The 25,960-nt window shown below is 39.6% G+C and overlaps 1 protein-coding gene and 1 long non-coding RNA gene across 5 annotated transcripts in view; one reads left to right on the top strand and one right to left on the bottom strand.

The window, feature by feature from the left end:
• Positions 1 to 25,960, bottom strand: part of LOC145548537 (uncharacterized) — a 96,473-nt gene that overhangs the window by 12,390 nt on the left and 58,123 nt on the right. For both annotated transcript variants that reach the window (XR_014084549.1, XR_014084547.1), the window contains exon 3: positions 669 to 807. This is a non-coding gene — a long non-coding RNA (uncharacterized LOC145548537). The remainder of the gene's footprint in view (positions 1 to 668; positions 808 to 25,960) is intronic.
• The window catches only part of LOC103480746 (sodium/calcium exchanger 1-like), a 111,461-nt gene that overhangs the window by 29,029 nt on the left and 56,472 nt on the right, over positions 1 to 25,960 (top strand). For all 3 annotated transcript variants that reach the window (XM_008435908.3, XM_008435909.3, XM_081599062.1), the window contains exons 2-11: positions 16,582 to 16,829; positions 17,266 to 17,405; positions 18,268 to 18,420; positions 18,512 to 18,739; positions 18,873 to 19,277; positions 21,078 to 21,188; positions 21,271 to 21,423; positions 22,739 to 22,835; positions 23,842 to 24,033; positions 24,635 to 24,827. In XM_008435908.3, coding sequence (XP_008434130.1) covers positions 16,655 to 16,829; positions 17,266 to 17,405; positions 18,268 to 18,420; positions 18,512 to 18,739; positions 18,873 to 19,277; positions 21,078 to 21,188; positions 21,271 to 21,423; positions 22,739 to 22,835; positions 23,842 to 24,033; positions 24,635 to 24,827 — 1,847 coding nt within the window. In that variant the 5' untranslated portion in view covers positions 16,582 to 16,654. The remainder of the gene's footprint in view (positions 1 to 16,581; positions 16,830 to 17,265; positions 17,406 to 18,267; positions 18,421 to 18,511; positions 18,740 to 18,872; positions 19,278 to 21,077; positions 21,189 to 21,270; positions 21,424 to 22,738; positions 22,836 to 23,841; positions 24,034 to 24,634; positions 24,828 to 25,960) is intronic.

The raw sequence follows: 25,960 nt of genomic DNA, 5'->3' as shown, positions 1-25,960 counted from the left end.
CCTGTTCCCCTCCTCGCCTGTGGTGGCGCAACACCCAGAAAGACTGAAGGAAACTCTCTGAAGAAGACATGAGCGCAACTTCCTTCTTCACAAAATGTAAACAAATATGGCGTCGGATTTTAACAGCTGTAGGATTTGTGTTTAGTCTTTGGTAAAAAACAAACAAACAAAAAAAACCCCACAAATCTCAATAGTGTTAGACTCCTGTTGGCTTTGGCCGTATTTACCCAGAATGCCCTGCACTAATGTCGACTTCCTGCTTCAGGAGCGTTCTGATTGAGCGTTCGCACTTCACCAAACAAATGAACTGGAATTCATTTAAAGCAGACTAAACATTTAACATTAATTCACCATCCCAGTTTAACATTTGTCAATATTTTTGCTTTCCATTTCCCTACAAAGGAAGAACAAGTTGATTAATCTATTTTATTCTATTTAGGGGCCATCAGAGTAAAGGAATGCCACAGTTTTCAGATTTGAGACCATATTATTTTCTTTTCACCTCACAATTATAAGCTACTTTTTGTAGCCTCACGTCAAATGTCAGTGAAATAAATTGAAATGTGTTTTTGTAGTGTGATAAAATCTGAAGGAGATGTCCTGTTTTCATGTCTCATCTGGCTCCTTAATGAACAGACTGCCTTCCTGATGAGCCAAACACTGATTACCTTGCTCCAGCTGTAGAGACAACCTTCAGGATGCTTGACACAGAAACAGCAGAGTTTCGCTCTGTTTCCTTGTTGCCATTGTTGATCTGGGTTGAATCGCTTCTGTAACTGCGGCTCCTGCGGGTTTCTCATCAAACAGCTGGAAGACAAAAAGACAGAGTTTTGTTTTGGAGTTTTGTTTGTAATATGTCTCGTAAGTAAGGTTTCCTTGAGGATAGGGGATAAACTTGTGTGTTTGACGCCGTCAGAACAGCGAGCATCCTGCGGTTGATCCGATGATGCAACAGTCAGTTTGTTCAGATTAAAGCACATCACAGACACCGGAGGTGTCTCCTCCGCTCCCTAATCTCTGCTCTCAACTTCTGTCAAGATCTCCAAATGTTTTCTTTTCTCTTTTTTGGCATTTCCGCATCACTACAACTCAAGTGTATTTGCATGGGTTTCTTTTGCCAAGCACGTTAGCTGTGTTTCCATTACGAATGTGAGAAAACTTTTTCACTATTCTGTCAAAAAAGTAATGTGGTTTTTCCATTTGATAAGAAATTCAATTAAAACCGCACATGAATATGTTGTTCATGCAATAAGTCATTGAAAATCATGGAGGCAACAGATGAAAAGCCACTTTCAATGGCGTCTCATTCAGGCGATGGATTGATAAACTCCACAAACTCGGAGGCAGTTTTGTCAGAAGAGCTTTGGATTCAACACTTTCAAATGGACTTCTGGTGGAGCCGGTTGAGCATTATCCAACAACGCCAGCGCTTACAAATAAACACGGTTCTGCTGTTTACAAACTACTGTTAAGAGAAAGAAAGTGTTTCCAATGCGGTTTTGTGAAATGCACAAATTTTGATGCAGCTTAAAAATGAGCTCATCCACCCCGCTGCTCATCGGTGCGTCACAAACTTCCAGGAGATGTAAAAAACCAAAGTCGTCAGTTTGTCGAAAACCAAACTGAGCACAAAGTGTCACCTGATCAGATCATCAACATGCATTTTCTGACTAATGAAACACAGATTTCCTTTAAATGATGGATAAAAACCACTCGCTTTTGAACCATAATAAATAAAATATTCACCAACATATCTGATGATGGCACTTGACAAAATGTGATGTTTACTAGTTCCTCAATTGGTGACTGTATAATTGTTTCGTAATTTTTTTGTCCGTTTTTATTATTTAAAGCACTTTTAATTGCCTTGTTGCTGAAATGTACTGCACAAATAAACTAGATTAATTGATTAGTTGACTTATAAGTAATGGTTCAAATAAATCAAGTTAATTTGTACAGGACATTTCAACAATAAGTCGGTTCAAAGTGCTTTACATCATAAAATACAAAGTCATCATTCAGTCAACAATTGAGAAAACCTTTTACAAACTTTCCATTTTGATGACGGTCATCATCAAAATCATCAACACACGTCAAATAAGTTGGCCAGTGTTTCATTTATCACGGTTCGTGGGTAGCTATAGGGTCAGAGTTTAGCTTTAGAAATTAATGAATCGAAGTCGATGCAAAGTTCTTGTGAAGATAGAAAGACTTAGACTGCGTTCACACTGCAGCCAGAAGTGACCCAATTCTGATTTTTTTTCTTTTTTTTTGCCTTATAGCGGCCTGCATCTGATCTTGTATGACAGTCTGAACAACAGATCAGATCTTTTTCAAATGCGACCCAGGCCAGTTGGGTCCGATACGTATCTGATCTTTTCAAATGTGACCTACATCCTAACGGCCAGGTCGCTTTCATCCGACCTTAACGTCATTGATACTCGACAAACGTCACTATTCTGCGTCCTGATATTCACAAGCTGGAAGAAAAACAACAACCATGGTGGACGATAAGGAGGATTGAGTTGTTAATATGCTGGCTCTGGTCGGACAACTTCAGAATCGTAAGCTATGCTCCACCGTTGGCATCAATGTTTACTTCTGGAAACACTGAGCAATTCTTCTTCTTCTTCTTCTTCTTTTATTGCGGTTGGCAAAACACTGAGCGTCCTCTTTGTGTGACGTTATTGCGCCCTCTGCTGCGCATGCAGGACGCTTTCAGGTCATTTGCAGTTTACGCTGGAGATCACATAAAATTTGCATATATCTGGAAGTGTGATCAACCACGGCAAAAAATAAATAAATCTAATTTCACAAATAAATAAATAAATAAATCGGAATTGGGTCATTTCAGGCTGCAGTGTGAGAACGTAGCCTTAATGTGTGTGTGTAGTGTGTGTGTGGGTGTGTAGCTTGTGTGTGTTTGACCTTGCGCTAACAAGGTCTGTGCAGATGCTGATTACCTGGCTGCTTGGGAAACTCGGTGGGTAATACCGTGAATTGATTGGCTGCCAAACCCCCAAACTTTCTCCCTCTAATCTGCTTGTTTTTCCGTCTCCTCTTGCTTTTCCTCGCTGCTGCCTCTGTCTTTGTTCCCGACCCGGCAGCCTGCCTCCTCAGACTGGATTTAACCAGGGAGCGCGGTTATCTGCGCCTAAGCCGTTTGTCTCTTGCCTTGGTGGTGCGATTGCCGCTCTGCTAATTTCACCTGTTAGAAGTGCTGCTGCTTAACTCGTCGCTACAGCTTCGACGGTGCAGGTCTCATTTCCACTTCAGTCATGCTGCAGCCATGGAGACTTACTGAACTGATGGCTGAGGAACACTGACTGCTATTTTCTTTCTAACAGCAGCAAAGCATTTATTGCAGACAATGATTTTATATGCGTGTGAGAATTTTTTACCGATTTTGAGCGCTCTCAGTCTCGGTAACCATCAGCGTCCGCCCACACGCACAAGCAGCAGCCCTGCCCTGCATGATAACTGGAGGATTTCACAGCTTTAATTATCAGGTTGGGACGTCTCTCAGCACAGATGCATGTTTGGGTTTTTCACTTTTGGGAGAGATTATGATGGGAAATTTACAAAATGACCAAACACTAGAGTATGAGAATATCAAGCTCTGCACTCCTTGTTCTGCCACCACAGCTGAACAACAGAAACATTATTTGATTGGCTGTTTTAATAGGTTGTAGTTCCACAATTATTAATTATTATTACTAATTATTAATGGATTACTATTTAATTCCAAAATATTCTGCAAATCTTTTCAGTTAACCACTTAAGATTGTTTTATACAATGCTATAAATACATTAAAATGAAAATAATTCATTTTTAAAATAAGAAAATAAAAATGTTCTTGCCTAAAACACAAACACTGCATTGCCATGATTGCACAGCTCATTTGTAACAAAGAAGGCATCTGCAGCTAAAAACAAAAAACGTTTAACGTCAACATGTGAAAAGCTCAGCCGTTTCTGCTTGACTTGGCATCAATAGTGTAGAGCTGGTCTATTGACTTTTTATTATTAATAATTGGATATAAAAAGGTGCTAATAGGAGATATTTTCTTATGAAATCTGAACCAAGTGAAGCTAGACTTAATCCACTTGAGGATTTTTGGGTACAGCATATTTACAGACAAAGATTTATTTATCTTAAATGGAAAATGTATGTTTTTGTTCAGTTTTGACTAAATTACTGCTCTGAGTGTTGTTTTATCAGCAAATGGTCTTTTTAAAAAGTCTATTATTTAATTAATTGATTATTTCAATAATCGAATCATCACGATTAATCCAATAAATCACTTCAGCCCTAATAAGTTTCAATGCAAACTGAGCAGTCAGAGCTGTGACAAAGTCCTCCACCCCCACCTGTTTCTTCTTAGCAAACTGATTGTCTGGGGTTGAAGGCACAAGGGGTCAGATAAATATTTTCTGTATTAATCAAAAAGTAGGTCATACTGACAGTTTCACTTTATGTTTCAAGCATTCAGCACCCTGAAGTGAGTGACTCTTCATCAGTGCAGAGTGAGTTTTCGCATAGTGTGGCATAACATTGAAAAGTGAATCGGTGGCCGTTGATTTAGCTCTTTTACAGATCATCTTGTATGTGAGAGCTGGACTGACATTGTTCAACAAGACATGTTTAGAAACTGGTGATTAAACTATGTGCACATCAGTGGTAAATGTGTAAAATGTGTCTAACATCACTACAAAGGAATTTTAACCCGTTCTTCCTTGCAGAGTTGTTTTAATTGGAGGCTTTTTGAACAACAGCCTGTTCATGTCGCACTTTATTTAGACCAGAGATGAAAAAAAAATGGCCTTCTCCTCTTAACTTTTAGAATTATTTGAAATTGTAAAGTTGTGTCATGTAGTCAGAGCAAGAACAGAGCAAGGCAGTCGTCTCAGCCAGCAGTCAGTGGGCAAGATGTGAAGGGCAACAAACCATGAAACCATGCACTGGCGCCTAAAGGCAATTTCTAGTGACTGAATAACATGCATGTCTGAACAGTTGGACCTGGAGAAAATGCAACTCTCGGACAAATCCCCACCATAAAAAACCCAGTGCTTTCTCACTGTGACGATACGGAAGAGGATTAGGGTCAATTCAAGAAACAATTCTGAAGTTAAAATCTGAATTTTTCTAAAGTTTCTGAGATTGTGAGAAATTACTTATTTTTTTCCCAAAATTTTAAGGTCAAAGTCAGAATGCTGAGATTAAATGATAATAAATTTTATTTACAAAAACAGAGCACTTATGGACATTAATCATGCGTTAAAGTCTGGTCTGAAAGGCGTTTTGAGAAATGACTTGAATGTGGAAAGGGCTGAACAGCCACGGACAACATAATTAAAGTAGATTAATTAAAGTTGGATTTCTGTGATCAAAGTTGGATTTCTGAGACTGAAGTCTGAAATTGTAGATTAAGGCTGTAATTCATAGATTAAAGTGGTAAATCTGAGATTAAAGTCAGAATAGTGAGATTAAAGTTGTAATTATGAAACTGAAGTCAGAATTTTTTGATTAAAGTCTGAATTCTTTGAATAACATCTGAAAACTGTGATTAATGTCATAAATCTGAGATTAAAATCTGAATTCTGAGAAAGTAAAAAATTCTGAGATTAAAGTTGTGATTCCTACATTAAAGTCATATTCTAAAAATTAAAGTCTGAATTCTGAATCCTAATAGTCTGAACTCAGATTAAAGTCTCAATTCTGAAATTAATGTCATAATTCTTACATTAAAATTGTAATTCTGAGATTATTGTAATTTTTTTTCTTCAGTGACCCTAACCCTCTTCTTATTGACACACTGAATAATCCTTGATTTCCAGTCGCCTTCACTTCACCAACGATCTACACTTTCTGTAAATTACGACTTCCTATGGGAGACAATTTTATTGCGAATTCATGCAAATCTCTAAAAAGTCACTACTCAGGCTGTTGGAGATGATTCACACTTCTCAAACAATCATTAAACACATTGATCAGGTTCTGCTGCTGCAGTTGGACACGCCAGGCTGTTATTAATCTGGTATTTATGAGCCTCTGTCTGCCGTCTGTAAATTAAACATTCATAAAGTTCATTTTTACCACAGCGTGAAAATCTCTCATTTCGATCCAGAAGACGTGCGCCGGACAGCGCCGCTCGCCGCAGGAGTAAACCAGTCAGATATGCGTTTAATCAACTGAGAGTAAAAGATTAAAACCAAAAAACAAAACAAAGGACAGAGTGGCTAATGGGTTAGCAAAGTTAATGTGATTAACAATCTGGATATGAAATGAGCGGATGATCCATTTAGTGTTTGGGTTATTGTGAGTGCAGCAGATGGGAGAAATGCTGGCTGATTATTCAAGGCCTGCATTAACTAAATCAATTAGATAAGAGGGTTTTTCTTGTAAATTACATTGTTAAGAGGGGATTACAATAAAAACAGACCACTCTCACAGCAGCGGTCCTAAAACGGAGCGTCGGTTTCAGCCGAGGCCAACTGCAGTGTGATACGTTGGGTATGATCGTTGGGCACAGCAAGGACGCCATTTGTTATTTACATGTTCTGTGGAAGAACTACAGTCCAAAACTCATTAACCTGTAGAACGAACTTCAGCTCAATCATCTAAAGCAGTCGTTTTCTGTCTGACAGGAAGAATTTTGGCCTCTTTGCTTCGTTTTGACCCGTTTTCAGACAGACGGCTTTGCGTTTGACTCCAGAATATCTCGACTTAGTGCTGCATTTACACCAGCCCTGTTCAGTCCACTTTAAACAAACTGTTTGACTGGAAATCTGGCTCATTTGGAGGGGTGTTCAGTTCCATTCATGTTTATTTCATAAATCACATTAAACAATGCAACATGTTAAAAACAGAGAAACTGTCATTGATTTGTGCACAGGTTTTTCACAAAATTAAAATGAAAGGCTCCTCTCACGCACAGACAGACGCTAAATTTCTGCAAATATAAAAAAGAAAAACCTGAAAATGAAAATTAGAGAAAACTAATTCTCCACAGCAAAGTGAAGTAACTCTGGTCCTCCTAAGAATCTCTGTCTTTGTTTGGTTGAAGTGAACTTTGCTTTGGTTCAAATACATAAATATGTGAACGGCAAGTGGACCAGAGTCCGCTCCAAAAGGAGGAAGTGGACTACGGCGCACGGCATTCTGGGTAAATACAACCTGAGGAAATGGCTTGTAATTTTTTGCCAAAGACAAAAACGAAATCCTACAACTGCTGACACTTAATGCTACTCCATTTTCACTAGAAGACGTTTGTTTTGCGTCTTCTTCAGATGCTTTTGTGTCATTTCTTCCGTTGTTCTTGGTGCAGCGCCACCACAGGCGAGGAGGGGAACAGGTTGGCTAGTTTCACTAGCTGAAAATTTAGCAAATGTTGCAACTTTGGTTTCCAATGTTCCCGACACCAACCAGACTATCGTGTGAAAACACCCTTAGATGATATAGAAATGGCTTCTTCTTGGATTTATCGGCAGTAGGAATTGCTTCTCTGAGGACATTGCTGGTGTCTGACAGACTGACATCAGATCGGTGTTGCTTTTTGAGATCTTTTTGCTTACTTACTGAATTCACGCAGCCATCATGACCTGAAACATTTAAATGCGATGAAAATGCAGAAGCAGAATAAATCTGTAACTATGAAGAAATGACTGATGATTCCAGACTTCTACTGGTTATAAAATTGAAGAGTAGAAGCGTGAAAGGTGTGGAAAATTGCTGCCGTCAGGGACATGATTTCCCCAGAAGCAACTTATTATCACATGTTTCCACTGTGAGCAGATAAAGGAAAGAGTTGCAGCTGTAAAGCCGCGTGTTGTATCCACTCTGAATGTGTTTGTCGCTGCACTAGGAGCGGATATATAAATATATATATATATATATATATATATATATATATATATATATATATATATATAAAAAGATCAGGGAGGGGGATTAAAGCAGCTTCTAATTATTCTCCGTGTGCTTGATTTCTCTTTTTTCCACTCTCCACTTCCTTTCATCCTCTTTCTCCCTGCGACAATCTTTCCCCTAAGCCCAGTGACAAGGGGATTTATTTTGGCCTTTTTGAAGAAACGCTGCTGTTATGCGGAGCCCAAGAGAGCGGACAGACAGTAAGAGACGCTGGATAAGGGAAAAATAAAATAAAGGACGGTGAATAAAATGAAAGGGGAACGAACAGGAAGAGGAAGCGGCGCGATGGGAACAGATGGGGTGATGCCGATGGGAAAGAAATGGAGAAGAAGGCGAAAGAGTCTTAGTTCGCCCAGCTGAAACAGGCCGGGGGGAGGAAGAGGAGGGAGGGATGAAGGTTTGTCACGACTGAATTTTCACCCTCAGTGATTCAGGAATACACGAGCAAGCATTTTAACCTAATTTGATGCCAACTTTTACCGCAGATGGAAGTTTTGTTTTCATCTAGAGGAGCTGCTAACTTATTGGCCTCCGATAAGGACGCGCCGGTTCGGGTTGCCAGGTTTCTACCAGATCCTGTAAACGGGAAACAATCCGATCATGATCACATTTTTCACATCAGTGAATATTGATATCACAATATGAAACAAATCACGATTTTTGTCAACATCTAATGTTTCCTGGTGCTGCTAAGTAAGATTTGAAGATTTTTAAAAAATATATATTTTTATATTTTCAAATTAAAATCTTCAAGCGTTACATGAGAACTGAAAAAAATAGAGTATTGTTAAATAAATAGAACAGGCATTGAAATAAAATCTCTTGTATAGCACATTTTAAATAAAGCTTCTTTTAAGAATAAGAAATAAAAAAAGAAAAAAAAACTAATTATGTTCTTGGTGCAAATTAAAGCAAATTTAAAGCAAAAAAGATTAAATAAGACTTTTAAAGTCTTTGTCATCATTGCAATCTACAACAACTCTCAAAGGCAAAAAAGTTATTAAAAAAACTTTATTTCAAATTAATGAGTTGGCTGCGTCTTTTCACTTGGTTATTAGAACTCCCCTACAATACACACTCTAAACAACTTAAATAAGTGAAGTATAAATAATAAAATAAAACATCAGGAGGATTTGTAAGCTATGCCTGTAGTTTTGGTGTTGTGATTATTTTCTATTATGAGATTCATTTTTCTCTTCTAAATAAAATAAAAGTTGGATTTTTATCCTTTATTTAGCCTAAAATTATGCAGCTTTTTATTTCTTTTTAATATTTCTTTCTTATGAGAATCGGCAAGAATCACGGCAGCTGCAGCGACAAACCAAAGTTGAACTTTAGAGAATAAATCCACGAACACAGATCCAACATCATCATATCATGCTTCGTCTTCTCTCTCATCACAGCCCATTAGCAGCTTTTTAACTTCATCTGGATGACATCCTCGCCCACACAAAATGTTTTCACAGAGGCGGGGATGCAACACTTTCAAAATGTGCCAACTTTGACGGCTGCTCCTGAAAACACGCAGCAGTGCGCTTTCTCTAATCCTGAAATGTCAGGAGATGGAAAAGTTAGAGAAAAGTTGAGGGGTGAGTAATAGGCTTATTGTCTTGAGGAAAGAGTTTCACTTTGTTCAGCCACGTGGCAAACAGAGGAACCGTTTCCAAATTAAACCGCGGGATTACAAACCCCATCGCTCTGGATCCAGCCCTGAGGATTCATCCCACTTCCTGTGCCGCAGCGACCCGCACTGACATCCATACCATCCATTATTACACGCGAGGCGTCCATGACTTCAACGCGTTTCGGGACATACATTCAATTAAATTCCTGTTTCAATATGAAACTCAAATATCATCAGATAATCTGCAGCAGATTTAGAAAGTTCAGGTTTCGTTCAGCCATCTTTGTGTCCTCTTTGTTTCATTTATCGCAGGTTATCACTCATATTCAGTTTGCTGTGGATAATAAAGCTGCTGGCTAAAGGCAAATTCCTAAGAGAAATAAAACTTTGTCAGCAAGTTTTCCAAAGGCCAGACATTTGATTCAGAGCTGAAACAATTAATCAGATTAATCAGTTAGTGAAGTACATGTCAACTAATTTAGTAATCGATTAATCGCTATGGTTAACTGAAATATCTGTAGAATCTGCAATTTTTTTATCCAATTAATCATCAGAATAATCAATAACTACTCCTATTAGACATTTCACAATGAGAGATGTTTCTGAACGATAAATCGTCCCAGAAGTTACTGTGATAAAACGATAATATTGTTGTTTTGAGACAATTTTCAAGTTATACAATGCTAATGGCATAATTATGGAAGAGCACGTTTCAACAAACTTTAAATTCTAATGAACATTTAACACTCCAGCTGGAAGACATTTTAAATATACAAAATAAATAAAACTGAATCAAAGGTAAAATTAATTATGATAAACAAAGTTATCCTTCAAAAAAAAGGTCTAGTAGAGACCAAAGTATCAGACTGAAGACTTTGTCAGATTTTGGCAGAAATAAAGAAAAACAATAAATCATGCAAATGAAATTACTGAGTTTGTTTTAATTTATCATGTGATGAATTGATATAATATTGTTAACAGTAATTGTTACTTCAGGCTGTAATTTGATAAGGCGTCTAAAAGTTGCTGCCCACTGAGTTGCCGCACGCAACTATTATAGATTCACTGCTGAACATTTCAAAGCAACTTGTTTCTCCAAGTCTTTGAGGCCCGGCGAGTTTCCCTCTCCACAGCGTTTCTCTGTTTCTCTCTCTTAAACCCGGATCGCTCTCTGGAGAACGTGCAGCGCTTTGCAGGCTCCCCTAACGTGCTTCAGCAGCTGCATCGTCGGCCCAGTGGGGCGCGTTCACTATCGCCCTTAAATCTGCCTAATTATGCATCTCATCAGCTTTTCAGCCTCTGGACAGCTCCGAACTCTGAGCCACAAATGGACTCATTCCCTCTCTGATTCACATTCCTTATCCGAGTTCATCTCTTACGTAATCTCTGGGGTTTAATCCACCAATCCCGACTCTTTCTCTTCAAATAAGCCGCCTTGTTTTGCCACTTGCTAATTTTTCTCAACTAAGCATCTCCAGAAATAAATGTATCATCTCCACTGATAAATGTAATTTCCTCAGCATCTAGTAATAATTGCTTTTGCTTGGTTGCCTGTTTGCATTTCCTCCACCCACATGCAAGCTTTATAACACCTGGAGCTTCAGTGCAGACGATGATCAGTCAGTCAAACAAACGTTTCAAAGCTGCAATAGTGTGTTTCAGCGGAGGCAAAATCTGCAGCAGAGTTTAAATATTAGTATATAACACGTATAATATTAGTATATAACACGTATAATATTAGTATATAACACGTGTCAAACTCAAGGTCCAAGGGCCAAATCTGGCCCACCGTAGCTTTCTATGTGGCCCCTTAGACTCCAAATTACATCAAGTAGTCCCTTCAGTTTTTCACAAATCTACAAAATTCATACAAAATCCACAAAAAAATCCACAGGTCCCCACATTTTTCTGATTTTTAATGCACATTTTTTCTTAAAATTGTCAGAAAACGTTGGATTTAAGTGACTGCTGCCTCAGCTTCACTTGATGTCAAGCTACAGTCCATCATCAATGCAGCGATTGATAAAAAGTCACGTTTGACATCATACATGAGCAAAATATCATAAAAATTCCTTACAAATATTCCTAAATTAGCACCATAAAAAAAACACAGAAATATTCACAAAGTCCTGGATGGAAAAGATGCTCAGTATTACAGTGTTTTAAGAAACGCTTATTGAATACAGAAACAAACAGCTATTTACTGATATTTTAACAGTTTAGTGGGTTTTATCAATACATTCTGGCCCTTTAAGAACATTCAGATTTTAGATTCGGCCCAACATGAATCTAGGTATATCTTGTATACCTAAAGATATACAAGATATAGCAGCAGAAGAAGCTGAATATTTTGGTACATGAATTGTTGAAATCTGTTAAGTATGAATAACTCATCGAACACAATCTGATTAACATCTTTAAAGACGAGAAAGTGCAGAAAGATTCCCAAAACCGAACATCTGATCCCAGATTCAAAGTGATGAAGAAAAATCTGTGAATAAAACAGCGCTGAGGGACATAAATCCTGATCCATTCACCACTGCGGGGTTTTTTCCTCCTGACGGAGGACAAAGGGAGAAACAGGAGAGTTAAACTATTAATATCACAATATGGTGTACATGAAAACCCCAAAACGCGGCGCAGGAGAGAAGAGAGGCGACTGAAAGGATAAATACCAGCTGAATCTGTATAAACAAGTCGAATGGAAATGTCATTTAACCCTGAGACATGAGCCCTCTGAGGCTGTGTGTGTGTGTGTGTGTGTGTGTGTGTGTGTGTGTGTGTGTGTGTGTGTGAGGCAGAGCAGTGAGGTACAGCTGAGTTGATGTGAATTGACGGCCGCTGTCAGTGCTCTTACTGCTTTCAATAAACAGGTCAAAGCTGGTGTGTGATTTGCTCTACAGTGGCTGTAAATATGCTCCTCGTCCGCCTTCATCTTCTTTTTCATGTTTACCGATTCACAAAATGAAGATTAGTTTTTTATTGTTTCTCTATTCATATTCTGGCATATTTTGTTTTTATACAAAAAAATAAGTAACAAGGTTTCAAGTCACATTTAATTTCAGGGGTGCAGGTAATGATTATTTTCATAATTGAGTATTTTAATCAGATAAAGTAAATTAGCACATTCTGTAGATTTTTTATTGAAGCACTTCAGCCTTTTTTTATACAGTATTAGAAACATATGCCATGAAAAATGTGTGTATGTTTGTAAAGTTTTGACTTAATTACTGTGTTGTTCTGACAGTTTCTTTAAAACTGAAGCATCCATCACCCTGAAATGAGTGAATCTTCATCAGCGCAGACTGAACCTTTGCATAGCGTCTCACCAGACTAAATAATGTAATTATTGATTGTATTCCAGTTGCTTCAAAATTAAGTGAGTGATAGTTATGAGGAGTTTATGTTGATCTATTCAATGAGGTGAAAGTCTGGATCAGTGTTGTCTGAAAGCAGCAGCTTGGAAACATATTAGACCAGCACCCTCCCCAGAGATTTAAACGTGCTCTTTAGTGAGCAGACTTCTGCCTACAATTCACCACACTGATGATTGAGCACCATTATATGAAATACTAAAATTGTGATGTTACTTAGCTCACTTTGGATTAGCATAATTCACCATACAGCTCTGGAAAAACGTAAGAGCCCACTGCACTGAACCTCATTAAAAACCTCCTGGTTTTTCCATCAAATATTGATTCCTGAACTCTTCCTGGGTTAAAACATTAGTATTGTTTTAAATGAATATAAACTTTTTTCTTTGTATTAGTTGAGATCTGAAAGCACTGTGTCTTTTTTGTTATTGTGTCATTTCTCATTTTCTGCAAATAAATACAACATTTTTGCTTGGAATTTCGGAGACATGTTGTCAGTAGTTCATAGAATAAAAAAAAACAAGTTTATTTTACTCAAACATATACATATAAAAAGTAAAATCAGAAAAACTGACCATTTTAAGTTGTCTCAATTTTTTCCAGAGCTGTAATTTCTCCCAACGTCTGTAACAAACTGAATACAGAGTGGCCGTAGTGAACGGAAGCAGCTAAAGGTCTCAGTTTTCTTGTTTTATTGAATTGTTCAACCATGATGCAACTTTAAGAATCTTATTTTGGGGACACTTTACACAAAGCCATTCTCACTTTTTCTCTCCGTCTGACGTTGATTCTCTCACATCAGTGACTGCGTCACTTCAAGCTAGCGCCGCATATTGGCATTTTGAAAGGAAGTTAAAATGTGTTGTTCATTTGACTTGGAGGCTACAAAAGCAACAAGCCACTCCTGCGTGTCATTGTTGTTCTGCGCTGTGAAAAGATGCTTAAATGAGTAGATTTGAACCGTGCAGATAAGAAAGGGACGTATCAGTTTCTGTTAAATCTCGCAGGCTAAGATGCTAGAGAAGCATTGACATCACAGAGTAGAAAGGAGAGACGTGAACAGAGCATTGAAGTGACAGGTTGCTGTCGGAGCAGGAAGACCCTGAAGACGGATGAGGACGGGGTGAGCGACCCAACGTTGATGTCACTACAGATGACTAACCACGCTTATTTGTACTTGGTGTTTCTGAGAAAAGCGGGTCAGCAGTTTGAGTCCAGGGTGTTTGAATGTATTTGAGATAATGTCAAAAAGGAAGTGAGGCTGTTTCTCTGTGACTGTGAGCATTTATTTGCCCTGACTTGACCCGACATCTTAAAAAGGGTTTCTCTCTTAACAGATTAATGAAAAGCCGCTCAGGAAACATACTGCCATTTTATTTCTGCTTTCCACAGTTTGGCTTCCCAGCATGAAACCAACCGCAGTCTGCACACAGACACGTCTGTGCGCAATGACCTGTGTGCAAAGAAAGACATTTGAAGGCCGTTATTTTCACCAGACTCTGGGGGGAATATTGAAAAATCGATTTTAAAGCTGCGTTTTTCCGCCGTTTCTCCGTCTCTGCTAACGCGGCTACGGTGTGGGAAGACATCGAGTCAAAGGAATCCACATGAAAAGTTGACCTCAAACTCAAACTGAGCAGCGAGTTTCTGTTTGCCTTCTTTCTCTCTGCAACTAAACAAATCCTCCATGTCTGATGTTCTTAGGCAAATGTTAGAACGGCAGGGCTTTTATTTTGGCGAACTGATTATTTAAGAACAAAAGTCTGAGGAAAACTGAAAATGATCTAAAATCAGAAAATGATCTAAAAACAGAAAATTATCTAAAAAGAAAAGGATCTAAAATCAGAAAATGATTTAAAAACTGACTTGGATCAGAACTTCTGATTTTATGAAATTCATCAACTGAACCTTTGGATAATCTCTGGTTTAGTGAAACGCCCTTGAAACATGAAAACATGTAATCCATCAGAACCATCCCTGTGTCTGAACATCGATTCACATTCTCATCTGGATTTAATCTCGACTTTGGATAGGCCGTTCTCACATATGATTGCGTGTTAATCCAAACAATGTCATTGGATAAACTATAGAATAATCCGATGATGAATCGTGTGCAAACTTTGGAACATTTTTCTACTTTATACAATGTTGGAAATACATTAAAAGATGCAAATAAACAAATAATTCCTTATCCAATAACAAAATAAACATTTTATTGCTTAAAATGCAAAATCAGTTTTATTTTCTTTAGTTTGATCATTTGTAGCAAAAAATACCTCTAACATCAACATGTGAAAATCTCAGCTCTTTTGCTTGACTTATCAAAACAGGGTAGAATTGATCTGTTGATTATTTCCATCCATCCATTTTCTTTACACCCTGGTCCCTCAGTGGGGTCGGGAGGGTTGCTGGTGCCCATCTCTAGCTAATGTTCCGGGCGAGAGGCGGGTTCACCCTGGACAGGTCGCCAGTCTGTCGCAGGGCAACACGGAGACAAACAACCATGCACACACACACACACACACATAGGGGCAATTTGGAGAGGCCAATTAACCTGACAGTCATGTTTTTGGACTGTGGGAGGAAACCGGAGTACCCGGAGAAAACCCACCATGCACAGAAAGAACATGCAAACTCCATGCAGAAAGACCGGGGCCGGGAATCAAACCCAGAACCTTCTTGCTGCAAGGCAACAGCTCTACCAACTGCTCCACTGTGCAGCCCGAAAGCTTGATTATTTGATTAAGCAATTAATAATTGGACAGCAAAAGGTGCTTTATAAGAGATTTGTCTTTTTCTCTTGTTTTTACAGGATTTGAAACAGGTGAAGCTGACAACTGAGAGGTTTTGGGTACAACAGAAAGTTTTTACACATTGGTTTTTTAAAATATTTTTATTAATCTTAATTGTAGAACATATCTATTTTTTGTTCAGTTTTTGCTTAATTACTGCTCTGAGTTTGTTGTTCAATCTGTAAATGGTCATTTTTTTCAGTCAGTAATTAATTCACTACTTAATTAGTTGACAAAACAAAAGTAACATCCTAGAGGATAACAAATTACATCTTAAAACTGATAAACATTTGTTTGGTTTATCTCCCCGTCCTTTAAGGATTGTTAAGGTAAAATTAAAAACATCCTTAAGTTTTGCTTTGTTTATGGTAAAACAAAACGGAAAACGTTTCACCAATTTTCCTTCCTGAATATGAATTCAGCATCATTTTGGCCAGATATTGGGGAAGCATACATAAAAACACTTACGGTCATCGTCGGGTTAAACTGCAAAAACAATGTTTTTATTGTCTCTTTTTGTCCGAGGCAAGAAAATAAAAGAGGATTAATATTTTTTATCTGTGCTTTCCAAGACCTCAGGCTCAACAAATCCACTGAAAGCTCAAACGGTTATTATTTGTAGGTCCATTACAGCTGCAGGCCACGACTTTAACAGAGTTTACATCACGTCTAAAGAATCTCTCTAATTTTCTCCCATGTAATGACCCGCCTTTTATTGCTTTTTCATTTTATGTGCCTGAATCCACCTTAAATCACCTTCCAACTATTCCCCTAAAAGATGTAGAGCGGAGCGTCAGTAGTATGTTGTTAAACACGCTGTCCTGTAATAAAACCGAAGCTTTTCTCTCTGCCATCCTGCAGGTTTTGGACCTCACTCGATTCTGAGCTGACCCTAAGCGAGTGATTAAACGTCGGGCCGGATGCTTCAGTAACAATGGCTCCTGCGGCCATGCCTGTCCCTACATCTGCCTTCGTCTCCCTCCGCTCCACCTCCTCCTCCTCACTTCTCTTCCTCCTCATCTTCCTCACTGTGCTGATCTCATGCCCGGCTCCGGCCCTCGCAGAGTCTTCAGGGAACTGTACGGCTAGCGGAGACCCCTGTCAGGAAGGTGGGCCACTGATATCTTTTATATATACTCCAGTTCAGTTGAAAGAGTGAAAGAGTGACATAACCTTGTAATGTTTAAGCTGTTTCTATTACACAAAAATTCACATTTTGTACATTTTAATGCTTCCGTTTGGGTCTCAACTGCTTCTAATATCAGCCCCAAAAAACCCACTCAGCTGTTTTTCTGGCAATAAGTTAATGAGTTGTTTCAAAAACCTTCCAAATGTAACATCACAAATCAGTAGGCAATGCACGGTTACCTAACAACCCCAGCAGAATTCCGCCCGTTACCTAGCAACCGCAGTGGAATTCCGCCCGTTACCTAGCAACCCAACCTGAGCTCCAACAAGTTTGGTCAGCTGGTTTTCCCACTTTATGCGCTGTACAATGTTTGCTGGTAAAGACAAATTGTTTTAATTTTTGTTTTTGTGTTTCAGGAGTGGTACTTCCTGTTTGGAACCCCCAGAACCCGTCAGTGGGAGACAAAGTGGCACGGGCAATTGTTTACTTTGTGGCACTTATTTACATGTTCCTGGGCATGAGCATCATAGCGGACCGGTTCATGTCGTCCATAGAGGTAAGTTACTCACTAAACACTCATGTGTCCACTAGAACCGGGCAGATAGATCCAAAAATATCGATAAACGTGGCACAGTACCGGATTGATACTAACATGGCAAGATCAATACTTTTGTTTCAGAATATTTTATTTTTGCAGCATTGCTTCTCAACAGTTCCTCAAAAAAGATTTAGCTTTGATCTGTTCTCTAATTAAAATTTTTTCATTTAGGAAAGACTCGCACAAATTTGTTTTGTTCATCTATTTTTCTGTTTATCGTGTTAACATGTTGTGAAAGTATTTTGTAGACACCAATACACTTTGTCCAAATTCCATCCTAGGATTTAACAAAACATTTCATAGGTAAAACGAGGGGTGCACCGATTGCAATTTTCTGGTCGATCGCCGATTACCGATCATTATAAATACCTTAATCTACTGATTCCAATTTTGGTCAAAAATAAAAAATTGTGTCTGAAATGTTGCTAAATGTTGCCGAGTTGGTGACAGTGGAGTGACTGTTGTTAGCTGGAAACATGCAGATATGACCTGGTGGCTGATTTTTAGACGTTTGCCAAAGTAGATAAAATCAGGACATAAGATCAGCTTCACAGGTATCGGCCGATCGCCAATCTCCCAAAATTAAGAAAATCGGCACCAAGAAATTGGAGTACCTATTAAGAAAAGACAAAAGCCAGAAGGTTTGACGATATATCAAACCTAAGTAATAAAAAGTATTGGTATTGGTAATATCAGTGATACTTGTATTTACTTGGTATCAGATCAATACCAAAATATCTCACACCTCTAGCATCCACAGTACCTTCCACAAAACGGAATAAACTTAAACTCCTTTTGCTGCCTTTCCTCTCCTCTGCAGGTCATAACATCCCAAGAGAAGGAGATCACAATAAAAAAGCCAAACGGTGAAACCACAACGGCTACGGTCCGGATCTGGAACGAAACCGTTTCCAATCTCACGCTCATGGCTTTGGGCTCAAGCGCTCCTGAGATTCTGCTGTCAGTTATTGAGGTAAGTCCGGGTTGAGGTCAGTAGCTGCCCAGCAGACCAGACGTTATGAAATCCGGAGCAATAATCCGATTGTCCGACCTCCGACCTGCAGGTGTGCGGTCACGGCTTTGAGGCCGGGTCTCTGGGTCCCAGCACCATCGTGGGCAGCGCCGCCTTCAACATGTTCGTGATCATCGCCCTCTGCGTGTACGTGGTTCCCGACGGAGAGACGAGGAAGATCAAACACCTCCGGGTGTTCTTCGTCACGGCAGCATGGAGCTTGTTCGCCTACATCTGGCTCTACATGATTCTGAGCGTGATTTCTCCCGGAGAGGTGGAGGTGAGGAAGGGTAAAAAGGAGGGCAACGTTGCGCTGATTTAATATCGCATTATTTTAATCGTAATTAATTGTGATTGGCGCCGTTTGTAAAAAAATTTAAATAAGTTCCCCCCTTGTCTTTTCTCTTCTGCAGGTATGGGAGGCTGTGCTCACCTTCCTCTGCTTTCCCCTCTGCGTCGTCCAAGCCTGGGTGGCCGACCGGCGACTTCTCTTCTACAAGTACGTCCGCAAGCGTTACCGTGCCGACAAGCACCGCGGCATCATCATTGAGACGGAGGGAGATGGAGGGATTGGCGGCATGGACGGAGGAGGCGGAGGAGGAGCGTTGGGTCCGGGTGGATTCACAAAGATGGACATGCTGGAACTAGACGGACAGATCGCGCTGAACTGCCACAGCGGGATGGACGGAGGGATGATGGAGGGGGGAAAGGATGAGGATGATGAGGCCAGGAGGGACATGGCGAGGACACTGAAGGAGCTGAAGCAGAGACACCCAGACAAGGACATGGAGCAGCTGATCGAGATGGCTAATTACCAGGTACAATCTCATTTTTTAGACAAACGTGTAGCTTGACTCTTTGATCAAAAAAGAACAAAGCGTCCAATGACGTTCTCGTATGTCATTTGAAATGATACCCATCTGTGTCTCAGAGTTTTAAATGTACTTTTTGAAATGAGGCCTACGGACCAGCTGCTTTAGGAGACGTTATGGGAAACTGTTCATAGCACTGATGTTTTATAGTACTTATGTTACTGATTGCTATTGTAAAAACACCTGCTATTGGCCTCCATCTAAACTGCTGCAGATTGATTTAGGATCCAGCTGCACCGCGTTGCCTAAACCTACATTAATTACATTGTTCCCAGCCAACAGAGAGTCAATTTAATGTAATGATCTTCACTTCTAGGATAGCCAATTTGTCCATTTTCAATTTGGGAGGTCGTTAAGGTTACTATTCAACAGTGCAGTTTTATTGAAATCAGTGCCATTGGATTGATAAGCATCATTAGCTTTAAATTTCAGAGTGAAAAGTCTGGTGCTTCATGAAGGAGGTAAAAGTCAAGTCGACTAAAGAGTTTTGAAAATGTATTTACCCCCATAAAGATTTCTTCTGTTTTTGTTTACAGCCACACACAAAATGTTTCACAGCATCTCAGAGAATAAAACATTAAACAGGCAGAAAAAAGTGGTTTTAGTGGGACGATCTGGCGATAATTCATGGAGGCATACATTTTTCTCTCTACCAGAAAATCCTGAGGGGGATTAGGTGCATTTGGACCGAATGTGTTGCAAAGAACTTCAGCAATTCTGCTTCTGAATGGCTAAAAAAGTTATTTTTGGAGTGGTCTAATTAAAGTTCTGACCTCTTATAAACTGTTTATGCTAAAATCTGTCTAATTTAGGATAATTCTGTAATGGAGAATGTGCCAAAGTTCCTCCACTGACGTTAAATACTTACTCAGATTTATTGCAAACACTTATTAGGCTCATGGGTGATTAGTTTTTCCTTTAGAGAAAGGTTCGTTTGGATATTTTCTTCCATTTAAAATTTTAATTTTTCCATTAACTGGTCAAAACCTGGGTAAAAACAACATTTTCTAACTCTGCCCTGTCAATGTGAAACTCTGCAACACGATCTAATTCCTTTGGGATGATTCAAATTTCTTCTAGGACTAAAAGAGGAATATTCTTATGAAACTTGTTTTTAGTTCATTTTTTATTAGCTCATTTAACTGAGTCAAACTTTCCTATCTGTGGTTGTAACTTTATCAAAACAGGTTTCTAATAAATGAGAACATGGACCCATAAATAAAATGAAAAAATAAAAAGTAATTTAACTCAGCTCATCTTTATTTTAATTTTTTTTATATAAATGTGACGATCTACTTTAAATATCTACATGAATGAATGAATATTGTCGCCTTCCTTAGTCATTTTTTGCTAAAATCACTTTTGGTCATTATTTTTTAGAAAGGTGACGTTATGTAATCTGGACGACAATTTTTTTAAAAAGAAGGTTTTCTTTTTATTTGTTTGTGTTTTTTGTTTTAAATATAAAAAGTTAATTGGAGAAAGTTTGCAAATTTAGAGTTAAGCATATCAGCACTACTCGTCTGCCCTTTCAGTCACATTTGTTGATTATTTCTATGTTTGGTCATGACGGATCATTTGTGTTTGCGACGAATAAAAGATTTAAATATGTAACTAAAAAAAGGGTTTTTCTGTCTTCTAATCATAAACAAAGGTCTAATCTTAACAGAACATATCCAGTTAACTACAGTTATCTGGTTATTGATTGTGTTTCTGATCTTGGTTATTGATTGTGTTTCTGATCAGGTTCTGATGCAGCAGCAGAAGAGCCGAGCGTTTTACCGCATCCAGGCCACCAGGATGATGATCGGAGCTGGAAACATCCTGAAGAAGCACGCCGCTGACCAGGCTCGCAAGGTGATCATCGGTGACCTTTAACCTCTTACCCTCAGCCGTCGGGCAGCCTTTCACCTGCGCGTTTTTTCACTTTGCTCTTCAGGTGGTGAGCAGCAACGAGACGCAGACTCAGGAGGACGACCCTCACACCATCAGGATGGAGTTTGAGCCGTCTCTGTACCAGTGCTTCGAAAACTGCGGCTCCCTGAATCTGACCGTAGCCAGACACGGAGGAGACCCCGGAGTCACTGTCAAAGTGAGTTTCTATTAGAACAAATTAATCCCAGTCCGCTGGGATTAAAACGCTTGTGGGGGCGGAGGCTAAAAGACGTAACGAGAAATAAAAGCAGGCACCTGGGGAAGCGATCGCTCACATCTCCAGCACATCTGATCTCCCTCATGAAGTGTTTTCACATCCAGCAGACGTGGAAATCCTTGTTTTCTTTTCTAATTTGATGCTGTTGTGATGCTCAGACGACAGAGGAAATATGAGGCGTGAACGTCTTCCTCTGTTGTTTTAGAAATCCTTGTCCTTTAGCAAAGGCTGCTTCATCTCAGCGCCGTCTGCGGTGTTTGAAATGTTCTTTGTCTTGCATATAAATGCTGCTGTTTTCAATCCTTAGGGAAATTAAATGCTGCTACTTTCACCATCCAAGTATCTTCAGACAGACTTTGCTGATGGAAGGATTTCCAGCAGCAGTCAGTGTTGCAATTAATCTAAAGAGGCCTCTGACTGAAGGTTGTTAGCACATCCTTAAAAAGTCTTACATTCATTTAAATTAAGACCCTGCAATGACTTAAATTCATTAGAAAATAATGTAAATTGTCCTTAAATAATAGCAGGTCTTAATTTTTGTAGCAGCAGAAATATTTAACCTTCCAGTTTTTATGAAATGAGTGGATGATATTGGCTCCAAATAAACACTAATGGGTTTCTAACTCCTTGTTGTCGAGCATCGATGCTAATCATCCAACAGCGACTGAGAGCGTTGGGTGATTATGAGAAATAGTAGAGATAAACGTGACATAAATCAGAAGTGTTTTTGTGTTGGAACTACATTTGCAGCGTTTTTGTCTACCAAAAAATTACCAAAAGGATTAATCTCTTACATTTTCATGTATGAAACCAGCAGCCTACATGTCTGGAAACTTTGAAATATTACCGAGCCTCGGGACAGGACCAGAAATATCTGAATGGGTGTTTTTGAAAATAAATTAAGCTCAGAGTCTCTCTAAGAGCATACACGTTTCATGAAGAGCTAAAAATAGGAGTAAATTACCACAGTCACAGTCACTTCAGCTTCTCCTGCGACTTTCAGGGTCGCTCTGCTCGTTTCCTGGTTTTAAAGTTTGCTTTTGTATGAAGGCTCAGATATGAATGGAGCAGAATGTGGAGAATATCTTATTGTGCCATCTTCAAAGAATCAATGATTTAACTGCATCTGACCACAAGGCTTGGTTTAATGAGACCGTCTCTCTCCCTTCTGTTTAATCTGCCCTCTTCATGTATCTGCTATCGTTTATCTCATCCCTCTTTTTCTCGTCCTCTCTCTATCTACGCTCTGCCCCAGGTGGATTATCGCACAGAGGACGGCACGGCCAACGCGGGCTCAGATTACGAGTTTGCTGAAGGAACGCTGCTGTTTAAGCCTGGAGAGACCCTCAAAGGTAGAGGCAGGAGTGACATGAACAACCACGACATGTTTTCAAAAGCGGCGTCACTGAGACAGCAGACGTCATCTGCAGCCCTGCAGGCCGACTGCATGTCCTGTTTACCGCACTGAGTCTGCAAAACAAAACAGAACAAACTGGTCCAGTTCACATCCAGCTGCGTGAAATCAGTTTGCATCAGATTCGAGCTCAAAACAATCCAGTTTCTTAGATTCAGATCCAGGTGAAAAAAACAAGTTTCTCACCTAGAGAAATGAAGCATGTGGCGACAGTGGAGAGGATCCACTCCTTCGTAACAGTATAAAAATCTCAGAAAACCAGAGAGAACTTTCTACGGTGTCCAGAAAGGTTGGTCAAAAAGAAGAAAGTGTCACATTTTGCTAAAAATTTTTCTTTACCGACTTGATGATGCAACAGTTTAATAAAACAAATGAAGTAGTCAGGTGGAAACTATTGCAGAGCCAAAACTTGGGAAGAGTTTGCCCTGTAAAATAAATATTTGTTAAGTGTTTATTAAAAAAAAATTAAAAATCAAACATTTTAGTCAGTTTGGAGCAATGAAAGTAAAATTTAGAACATTTTGTGTTTGAAAATGGATAGATGTCACCCTTGCAAAAGAATGTAAAAGTGTGGTTATTTGAAGATGAATACATATTAAAAATAAAAAGCTTTAATCTGCATCAACTGAGGGCCGAACAAAATAGTTCCCAGGCCACATTTTGGACCAATCTGTAAAAACTAAGAGCCCTCTGCTCTGAACCTCACTGGAAACCTCCCGGTTATTCCTCCAAATGTCGATTTCTGAAACAAAAACTGAGCACCAAAGTCTTTCCTGGCCAGGTAAGAGACACAGCTGAGCTCAGAAGCACAGAGCGAGGTTCACTTTCTAGAAACAGAAACGGCATCAAATTAATTAAGAGTTTTATCTGTGAGGCAGCGAACACAGACGATCTGGGTCAGGAGCATAATCTGATGTCCCGATGGCTGCTTTTGTTTTCTCCAGAGATTACCGTCGGCGTCATCGACGATGACATCTTTGAGGAGGACGAGTATTTCTACGTTCACCTCAGTAACCCCCGCGTGGTCGGCTGCCCCGAGATTGGCGCCGCCCCGCTGGACGCCAGCGCCGCCCCGAAGGCCGTGCTGGGAGAAAACCACACGGCCACGGTGACCATCTACGATGACGACCACGCAGGTGAGACGGGGTTTCAACAAATAAATCACACTGAAAGCTCCCTGAGGTAAAAAAACGACCAATATGTCCTCTGGTAGTCGGTGCTGCTTTCCAGAGGGTTGTAATTTCACTCCCGCCATTTCAAGATGTTTTACTTCAGTTTAATCTGAAGAAACTCTTTTAATAGACGGTAAACTGTGAAAAATAACTACTGGATATTGAAAGGTCCAGTATAATGGAGAAATGGGCAAAATTATTTACTCACAGGGCATTTAAAGAACTTCGTACAACTAGAATAAGCAAAAATATCCCGATGGAGATTTGAAACTTAGGTTAAGCAAATGCTAACCCCCAGTGGGTTTAGATTAGAGAAGCAGTTCTGTCGTCCATTATGTTGTTTATCGACGCTGCTTGTGCATCAGATTTACAGATGTACCAGAAACACGCAAATACAAATGTTCCGGCCGGACAAAATCTGATTTAAATCTATATAATTAACTTTAAATTAAATCTTTAAAGCCCAAGCCCTGAATAAAAATGTTAAATGGATACGAAGTCTTGATTATTTAGAGTTTAATTTTCCTCTCTGTGTAGGCATTTATCTGCCCCCTCCTGTCTCCAGGTATCTTCACGTTCGAAGGCGCCAGTCAGAGGGTGAGTGAGAGCGTGGGCGTGATGGAGGTGAAGGTCCTCCGGACGTCAGGGGCCCGCGGTCTGGTCGCCGTCCCCTATCGGACCCTGGACGGGACAGCTAAAGGAGGGGAGGACTACGAAATGGCTGCTGGAAAGCTGGAGTTTCAGAACGACGAAACCATGTGAGTTCATGACGTCTGCTGAGTTTTTTAACTTTCTTTTCTTTTCATTTCTTATTTGTTAAAACAAAACTTAACAGGATTTCCCTGTAAAAGCTGGGTATCGGTGTAATAACCCTACTGTTTATGGTGTGCTTGTTGTGATTAAACACCTGCACACACACACACACACACATACACACTCTCAGAGCGTCCTTGGGCACATGCATTTTTAATCTGCTGATGTTAGCAGTGTTAAATTGACCAACACATAAAGCAACTGGGAGTGCAGTTTCCTTGGGACCCGCGGGGCTCATAAAGTTCCCTCTCCCCCTCTGTGGCTTTGCAAACAGAGAGCAGGACATCGCAGCTGATTCTCGCTCACGGTGTTGAAGGTTAAAGGTTTATAAACGCCTTTTTCCTCGTTACTATTTGTGCAGGTTTAAAGGTAACAGCTTGTTAGTTTAGCTCTGCGTTTCCCTGAAAGAAAGACTGAGAATATTTACTGAGAGCTGTTTAACTTCTAAATTGTTCCAAAGCCGTTCCTTCATCCATTTGAAGAGTCTTAAAGGGCCAGCGTTACGTAAAATCCACTTTTTCGAGTTTTACATCATGTTATAAATTTATTCCCTCAGTAAAAACATCCATGGGGTGCTTTGTTTGAGAAATCCTTTAATTTCCATGGTAACCATTCAGCTGTGGGTGGAGCTAGAAGCTAACTAGCCAGCTAGCTCTAGAAGCTAGCAATTCATGTAAGGTTGCATGAATTGCAGTTTTTCTGACCGATCATTGATCTTTCAAAAGCCTGACCTTCCGATTCTGATTGATTTTTTTTTCTCTAACTCGCGGCCTTGTAAGTCTGAAACGCTGCTGAAAAAACGGGACAAAGTTGCTCAGTTTGGTGTCAGTCAGTCAGTCCTCTCTCACATCAGAGAAAAAGATCGGTTTGCATGGAAATATCGGCTAATCAATAAAACGCACCAGTAAAAATGAGCTCAACTGGAATTAAACTGAGGAATGCTTGAGAAGCGCAGTTAAAGAAAAGAAATGTCCAGTCCGTAAGGCAGTTTGTGACGTTAATTTATTCAATGCAAAGCAACAAATCAGTGCTGGAATGTCCCGATTTAACAGCTGAACCTTCTGGGTTTGATTATTTG

This window comes from Poecilia reticulata, chromosome 18 (assembly GCF_904066995.2).
Source record: "Poecilia reticulata chromosome 18, P_reticulata-male-v2, whole genome shotgun sequence".
Classification (NCBI taxonomy): domain Eukaryota; kingdom Metazoa; phylum Chordata; class Actinopteri; order Cyprinodontiformes; family Poeciliidae; genus Poecilia; species Poecilia reticulata.
Note: the sequence above shows the minus strand (reverse complement) of the source record. Positions and strands in the feature narration are given on the sequence as shown.